This window comes from Archocentrus centrarchus, chromosome 22 (assembly GCF_007364275.1).
Source record: "Archocentrus centrarchus isolate MPI-CPG fArcCen1 chromosome 22, fArcCen1, whole genome shotgun sequence".
NCBI lineage: Eukaryota > Metazoa > Chordata > Actinopteri > Cichliformes > Cichlidae > Archocentrus > Archocentrus centrarchus.
Genome location: NC_044367.1, coordinates 19933714 through 19942308, shown reverse-complemented (window position 1 = coordinate 19942308; position 8595 = coordinate 19933714). Strand labels below are relative to the sequence as shown.

The window sequence follows — 8595 nt, the reverse complement described above, 5'->3', positions numbered from 1 at the left end:
CTGCTGCCCCAGGGTAAGACTCTCACATTTGTTCTGAGTTATTGTAAGCTGAACAGTTTGTTAAAGTGTGCGGTAACTTGTGAATTAAGAGACAACAATAAATGTTTCCATCCTCATTTGTTTGCAGACATTATTTCAAGATAAAAGGCATTTCTTTTCCTGGAGGATATGTGTGATTCGAGGGTCTTTCTAGAAGACTCTTGAATTTTCAGCATTTTTCTCTTACTAAACACACTGACCTGCATGCTTATGAGCTGTTCTGGTCTATGACATATTCCTCTAATGGTAATTATTGTGAATTCCTGTGCTTTTAGGGTTTGGGGGGGGGGTGTTTTGTTTTGTTTTGTTTAAATTTCAGGCTTCATTTCTATATTTCTTTGTATAGAGATCCTAATTGATTAAGCTTCGTCTTATTTTTTTATTTTTTATTTTTTTTAATGCTTTGGCCATTTTTGGTCATGCAAAGATTTTCAAGGTGTGGTCATGAAAATTAACTCCTTTGATTCAGTCTATGATTAATTCAATCCTGGCAGATTTACGGTACTTTGCTGTCATCTGCTGGTTCTCCGTGGAATTAACATTAACAGCGCCATGCATGCATGTATGTTTTTCAAACAGCTGCTCCGAATTGACCTAATTAGCCGAACATTTGACTTAGATATTGATAAGGACTTACATGTAGTTCAAAAGAATATGAAAAATCAACTTTTAAAGAAAAGAAAAAAAATGTAAATATTTGGAGGATGCGGGCATCGATCCCGCTACCTCTCGCATGCTAAGCGAGCGCTCTACCATTTGAGCTAATCCCCCTGCTGGCAAGTACATGCACATCAGCTTTTTTTATTCGCTCCAAAACAAAACCCACAAAAATAAACCCAAACTAAAGGCGCAATTTAGAAAACACATCAACGAACACCGGGTCCCTCGAACAGGGGGAGACCTATATTCCTCAGAAGCCTAATGGATCGTGTTTACTCACAAAATAGGCCTTTTCAGTATAGTTTTTTTTTTTTTTTAACTTATAGCTCGCAAGGTTTAATCTATAGACGTTAACATATTTGAACTTTCCTAATACAATCCCATTCTTTCATCACAAACTGTCATCCCTAATACACCACAGCCATTTGTTTCACAACTGTTTATTTATTCAAAACTCAAAAGATGAGTGTTCTGTAGGTGTTTATATGGTCGATGGATGCAAGTTCCAGAATAACAGCCAGTTTGCAAAGTAAAAATAGCAAGGGAAGGACAAGGATATTTCCTTGTTTGATGACCAGTCAACTGGTCATAGAGCTCTAAATAATGACTTTCTTTCAGACAACAACTCATAAACCCTGGGCGACCCTTTTACAGCAAATTTTAAGTATAAACACAGTATGATTAGCAGTAAAACATGAAAATGACTCTGTATTAATTCAGTGTCAGGCTCATTCATATTGTAGAGTTAAACCTTTAGATCTGCTACACTCGATAACCAAGTTGCCGGTCTCCAGGTGCCTTTCCGCCTTTAAATTTTACACCTAAACAGACTGCGGTGTGTCAGCCCAAAAGATACAATGGTAATTAACCATGGTCGTGCGACATCCAACAAAATCTGCACACAAAATACACAAACAAAATATCACTCATTCACAGTCAATGTGTAACATTCTCATGCTCAGATATGTTGCTGATCAATAATGAATAACTGCAGAGCACTTATCCTAAGACTTGAGTCATTACACCGAAGAATTTCCTTCAGCATTTCTACATGCCATGGACCCCACCATCACAGAAACCAAAAGCTTGACTCAAGCAAAAACAATATGAGTAACACACATGGCCTCAGCTTTCAGTTCACGTACAGTAGGTCTGCACCAATTTTGCTACAGAAAGTTAAATGAACTATAAATAATAAATAATAAACTGTTAATAAAAAGTCACTTTTGTTACAGTTTTAGTAGCTCAGGGAGTGTCCTGATGGCACATTGGAGCAGTGTTGTTCTGTGCTCGAACAGTAGTATTAACAGCGCACCAAAGGCAGAAAAGTTACTCCATAATGAGCAAAGACGTTGTTCCTTCAGTAATCAAAATGTTGGTAATATTTACAGACTTAAACTCAACTGTTCGCCATAACAACCTCCATGCCAGCCAGCTCTCAGCTCTATTTTCTGCATTACTCATGCTGAAATAACTGGGATATGTCATACATTACTATTATTGTTACTGTGTAAATGGAGGCAGGGAGGAGCAGCAAATGATGATACATAGAAGTTGTGAAGAGTGTGTAGACGGCCAGAGGATGGAAGGGGATATACACATGAGAAATAAAGGAAAACACAGACAGAGAGCTGGAATAATGGTGAGTATTTATAGAAAGCGTGCAAAGAGGAGAACATAAATGAGGGCAAAAAAGAAGAGGGAAGAAAAGATGGAGATGATTAAGGGGAGGGGACATGACTGTTTCAGTATTCATCCTGGTCCAGGTGAGCTTGCTCATCGAGGTCATCATCATCTGGAGGTGCAAAGCCTTCCTGAGATACAGAAAAAAAATATATTATCAGGTTTTCTGATTTAACCATTAACAATGGAGAGACATTGTGACAACACCAATGCAGGCACTTCAGAAATGCATAAATATGTATTTTCTCAGATTTCTGAAAAGTCAATGATGACTAAATGGGATTAGATGCCACAGGAAAAGTTTAAACATTAAATAAATAGACAGATTCTTATACAGCACTTTTCTGCTGTACTTGAGCACTCAAAGCACTTCATACAACATGCTTCCCTCATATAAGCACTAGAGTATTTTGCCCACGGATACTTTGGCATGCAGACTGGAGCAGCCTGGGACTGAATCACCAACCTTCCAATTAGAAGGTGACCTGCTATACCTCCTGAGCTACAGCCACATAATATGCTGACATGACACATGAAGTCACATGTAGGAGTGCTGGAAGACATCTACAGGTCTCTGTTCCTTTTGCACTGCAGTAAAGAACAGCCCTTCAACCTCCCCATGGACCCCCCTCATTTGGAGAGGAGCTGTGATTAACTCCCTCCAAAGTGTCTAAGATCTCTGCAACATGGTCAAACAATCGTCATACATTCAACTATCAGTCATAATGGGTAGATACCTCTGTTGCGTAGAGAATGTCAATTATCCTGCTGAGGATGGGGTTGTTTTCACTCTCGTGCTCCTGGCAGATCAGCTCGATATCCCGTAGTTTGCTGAAGTAGAAGTCTCTTTCCTTCTCTAAGCCATCTACAGTCAACTTCAACTCCATCAACTTAGAAAGAAAGAAAAAGGTATGCTCACAGTAGGAATAGTACAGGTGCTACTAATAACGTGAATAAGCACTCCCTGGATCCAGGGGCGCAGCTATATACTTTGTGAGGTGTATGCGGACACATTTTTAGCAATGCATAGGGGCCTCCCCTTGTGCGGTGCCCCTATGCATTGCATGTAGTGCATACCCACTTTTTGCACCACTGCCTGGATCCAAGCCCTAAAATTGTGACAGTTAGCCAGCATGCACAATATCACTATTTTAATTTTCTACACCTATACTATATCTATTATGATAGGTCAAAATGTCTGTTATGAGGAAAAATATCTATTAATGCAATGCATAATATGGTCTCAGTCAAAGTTAATCAACAAAGAACAGTGTAACAGCAGTTTAATAGCACAGCCTTCTGTCCTTGCCATTCAACTCTACCTGTTGATTTAGCTCCATGATCTCAGCATCACTGCCCCCATTTCTTGACAAAGTCGGATTCTTCCTCAGGGCTGGAGTGTTATGCTGGACCCGCTGTGGTGTTGGCATGTTTTTGGGAACTGTTGGGGATGTCCTCTGTGGTCCTGGGGTGGTCAGAGATGGTGAGAGTTGTTCAGCGTTTCACTTAAAACAGATTTACTGCCCTTATTGTGGCTTGTTAGCAGTTGTGGCGATGGATATAGCACATTATAGAGCGCTGATGCAATCATCTTGTAGCATAACTTTAGGCCTTTGAATGTAACTGATGAAAGGTTTCCAAATTGTTTTACAACTGAACTGATATAAATAATAGATATTTAGACAGCTGATGTTAAACAGCCAAGTTATCAATTTAATTATAAAATGTCAAAAGTTTGTGTTAATTAGACTCAAGATCTTAAAAAGGAAAGACCCTGTGTCCTACTAAACCTCTATAAGTGCTAAAGCAAAGGTGTTTCAGATAAACTCAAAAGACAAAACATGCGAACACATTATCTATAGGCTGTATATAAAAGATGCAAGTGGTTTCCAGGTCTAAAAAGTGAAGACAATCCAGTAATGCTTTAAACCTTTATTTTTATTTATTCTTTTCTTTGTACTGACCAGGAAAGGGTGACCTTCCTGGCTGCAAATAGATTTTCAACTGTATAGGCATCAGTAAATAAAAAATGCTCTTACTACTTACTAATTATGAGGTTTCCTAATGGGGTTATGGTCTCAGTTGCTTCAATATATTACAAAATGATGTTCATTTTGTAAATTACTGGTCCTAGTAATGGTAAAATAGCTGGCTGTTCAGTAAATTTTTTAAGCCTGTTCTGAGTTACTAAAACTAGCATCCTGTTATTATCAGCACCTGGCTAACCAAGATCGCTAACTAGTGGAAGAATTAGCCGATCAGCTCAACCCGCTTGTTCAAATATGGTTACATTGGGTTAAGCCTATAATGCCAGGCAATTGCCGCTGAAGCACCCGTTACCTGCCCCTACTAGCAGGTAACGGCTGATTAAGACAGCGTGTATCACTGCTGAGGGGGCTGATCAAAGGAACTTTGAATTACCATTATTACGCGACCGTTTGTCCTATCGGAAAAATTTTAACAGTTTCTGAAAGCTGAGAAATTGCGCTTCACATTCAATATAGGGTTATTATGGTATTTGTTGCTGGAAATCTGCGAACGGCAGCACTTTTGAAGTATGCTATGTCACAGATGACACGTTCAGCATTATAATGTTAAAAAAAACAAAAAAACAACAAGCCATCAGTAGCCAAAATGCCAGACTTGAATCTTTGCAACAACAGTCCACAACACAATGGGTGACATCCATCTTTTATATACAGTCTATGTCATTTTCCGCTACAAAAATAAATGCAATCATTCTGCCCATTTATAACACACTACTTACTAGTGACAAAGGCACAAAGCAGCCTTGTGACACACTACTATTCAAATTAGATTGTATGCCATGATCTTGAAGCAATAAGCTTTCACAGAGACAGAGCAAGGCTGTTCAGGCTGACATTACTCTTGTTAGTAGAATGGAAAAAATTTGTTGTTTATCGAACCAGCTTTCAGAGACACAAAGCTGCAACAGTGTTGCATCAGTCACTCGATGCAGGACACTGGGGGAAATAACTATATTTGATGTTTCTATAGGTGTTTGGGCATTATTGATCATGACTGATCAGAACAAATGTGGATTTTCTGCCACACTATGCATCCCACTATGACCAGTGACTCACTTATACCTAAAGGGTCATGGTTTTGCAAATGCTGGGCAGTGAGATGGATCAAATAAGTCATTCTGTGAATCGTGCTGCTCACACCACTTGCTTGCAGGGAGCGCTTTTGAGCCATCCAAAGCTCAGCAAGACCGTGCAGCAAAGGCAAAACTTTTGGCTTTACCTGGGTTTCTCTTTGGTTTGTGGATAAAGTGATCACCTGGATTGGGGGGAGGGGCCACGTCCTGCCCCTGTCTGGCTAGTAAAGGGTCGTACTCCTTGCCATCATAGTTGGCATCAAAGAACTTCTTGAACCACTGCACAAATTCAAAGTTGTCCTGGAATTTCCCTTTTACAAGCTTTTCTACAGGAATTATCTGGACAATGGAAACAAGAAATGGTTGAAAAGTCCCACCTGATACACACATGAACAGTATAAAAGGTAAAAACATGAATTATCTCAGGTATCATGAATGAAATACATAATAATATGATAATAAATGGATTCTGACTTTGTCAACACTCATCCGTTTAAAAGCTGCCTGAAGAACTTTGAAGTTGTGTATAAATTCATGCTCCAGCTTGGCTTGAAATTTGACCTTCTTCAGAAGAATGCACCCTGGAAACAACATGTCCATGAACTGGCAATATGCCGCTCCTAGAAAACACAAAGACACAACAATTTGTTTTTGTTGTTTTAGACAGGAGTTGCCCAGAATGGCCCCAGCAGTATATCTGGTGGGAAAAAAACAACAACAGTTTCAGGCCTCACCTGAACAGAGCTGTTCAATCTTGGTATAAGTGAGATGCAAAGAGTCGTTGACCCATGCCAGCATGTCATGTCGGCTGAGGTTGTCAATGGACACAGATGTTGCGTAGACATTCACTGCCATCCCTGGGATAAAAAGAGAGGAGTAACCATTCAGCTAGATTTTCTATTTGCAAGAATTTAAGGACTATTGATCAAAGAATCACTTAAACTGAATCATAATATTTCTGATTGATCAGCACAAGTTATGAACATTAAAATGTGAGGACTATCTTTATTATACAGTGTAGATGAACCGTGCATCCTACCTGCCCCTTAACCAAGCTGCCAACTACTGTATGCAATGTTTATGAAGCTTATGATACTGGGCTTAAAAGAATGAAACTGGACTTATTTAAGCCTTCAACTAATGATTATTATTCCAATTAATTATTTGTTAAAGACAATGTCCTTTTTTTCCCATATGAAGACTACAAAACCCAAAATATATCCACACAATTACTATACCATTACTTACTATACACCACTACTGCATATGGCTGCCCCTCCCTGAGCCTGGTTCTGCTGGAGGTTTCCTACTTTTGAAAGGGAGTTTTTTTTTCTTCCCACTGTTGCCAAGTGCTCTCTCTCACAGGGGTTGTCTGATTGTTGGAGTTTTCTCTCTAACACTACAGGGTCTTTACCTTACAATATAAAGCACCGTGAGATGAAAGTTGTTGTGATTTGGTGCTATATAAATATTGAAAGTGAACTGATATGAACTGAATTACCATCTCAGTTAAATCCTAACATTCAAGGCTGGAATTAGGAAATGTTAAAATCACTTCTTAAAACTGTTAAATTTCCCGCATCAGCTGACTCCACTAATTCCCGAATCTACATCACTGCGCTACTTTCACTCAACCCACTTTTTGCTGCACTGTCCTGGATTTCTTAGTTGGACCATGTTAATATTAAACCCTATAATCTATACAAATACTTTTTGCAACTGCACCGCCTGCTATCTTAAGGTTTCTGCCACTTTTAGGTATTATTTTGTCACCTCCTCAGATTATAAACCTTGGGGCTGGGCCACAAGCTGTTGCGGTTGTTGTTCCATAAAGCCCACTAAGAATGGTGATATCAACCTTAGGGGAGTACATTTGATTTTCAGCCATAAACACAGTCCCTGAGAAGCATCTTTGCTTTCAGTTTTAATCTACAGATGTGTTTCAAGCATAATCCTCCCTGATTAAACAGAAAAAAATAATCCTGAGTATTTGTGAGCAGCTTTACACATCTGGCAGCTCCAGCCTTCTCTGTGCTCACTTTGCTTGCCTGTTAATGCCTTCCAGCGGTGTGGTCCAAATGATCTTGTAACACCTCAGACCTCTCCTGCACTAATATGCATATTAACACGGGTAAGGTGGTGATTTTAAAATTATGCTTTCAAGGTAACACGCCGCTCCGCGCCTGCACCTGACAGCCAAAGGCTAATGAAACCATGTCTCTCAGTTTTACTGTATTAACAGCTGAATCGGGCATTTCTGTTGATAATACTTCTATTGTGAATGCACCTTCAGCAATGCATTCTCCCACGGGCTATTGGCTTTACTGCAATTACATGCTTGTAGCCTATAACCTTATAAGCACCTATCAATAGGCAGGATGAGATAAACCCGTACTGCTTCAGCTACATGAACAGCCAAAGACCACGCAGCGGGGGTAAAAAAATTTTTAAATAAGGGCAATTGTATCGAGAGCAGCGCACGAAGGGAAGTCAATCTATTCTCCAAAAATCTGCCGGGCCTTGGAAAAAGCTCCCATAATGACTGCAGCAAAAATCGCTGAAGTCAAGCGAAAGCAAATGGGCGGGGATCTGACATTTCAAACCCGAGCTGAGGACAATAAATGTGCCCGTTTGCTGGGTGCTTTTGTTTTTTTGTTTTTTTATTTTTTTAAAAGCCGCAACGCTGGGTGCTGCTCTCATAGCGGCCCCCTCTACAGGCCTCCCAGAATACCTCAGGACTGTCAGCACACGGGAAATATCCTCGCTGCATGGGAATAAAGCACAGCTCCCTGGTTAAACACCTTTACGCGCAGAAAGAAAGGAGAGATTTAAAAGGCAGGGTGGGTCAGCGGGGCGTAAATGCGGTGATACTCACTGTATTCAGGAGCGTCTGTGTTGTTATCACGCTGGCAGTATTCCTTATGTCAATGCCCGTTGCTGTCGTCGTTGTCAGACCCTGCGCGGTGCAGTGCTTGGTAACGGGCCGCCCTGTCTGGGGCTGCAACAATCCAGCCTCTACTGCGCGTGCGCCCGACTCCATGCTGTTAAAGGTTCATTATAAATAGGACTTTGGCCTGTTCCAGCTAAGAGAC

At 40.3% G+C, this 8595-nt stretch overlaps 1 protein-coding gene and 1 non-coding gene across 2 annotated transcripts; both read right to left on the bottom strand.

Moving 5' to 3' along the window:
- Window positions 1–737: 737 nt before the first annotated feature.
- trnaa-agc (transfer RNA alanine (anticodon AGC)) lies at window positions 738–810 on the bottom strand. The gene has a single exon. It is a non-coding gene; the product is annotated as a tRNA-Ala (tRNA).
- A 313-nt stretch (window positions 811–1123) lies between these two features.
- Window positions 1124–8529, bottom strand: mapre3a (microtubule-associated protein, RP/EB family, member 3a). Its single transcript, XM_030719291.1, has 7 exons — window positions 8379–8529; window positions 6238–6360; window positions 5978–6123; window positions 5686–5842; window positions 3705–3847; window positions 3120–3272; window positions 1124–2513 (listed from the first exon to the last, which is right to left on the bottom strand). The coding sequence occupies exons 2-7, from the start codon at window positions 6356–6358 to the stop codon at window positions 2445–2447; spliced, it is 789 nt and encodes a 262-aa protein (XP_030575151.1). The 5' UTR covers window positions 6359–6360; window positions 8379–8529; the 3' UTR covers window positions 1124–2444.
- Window positions 8530–8595: the final 66 nt, after the last annotated feature.

Coding starts and splice junctions, on each gene's coding strand:
- mapre3a (XM_030719291.1), bottom strand. CDS start 6,358: ATGGCAGTGAATGTCTACGCAACATCTGTGTCCATTGACAACCTCAGC. Junction 3,273..3,704: donor TCATGGAGCTAAATCAACAG/GTAGAGTTGAAT, acceptor TTTCTTTCTAAG/TTGATGGAGTTGAAGTTGAC. Junction 2,514..3,119: donor ACATTCTCTACGCAACAGAG/GTATCTACCCAT, acceptor TCTGTATCTCAG/GAAGGCTTTGCACCTCCAGA.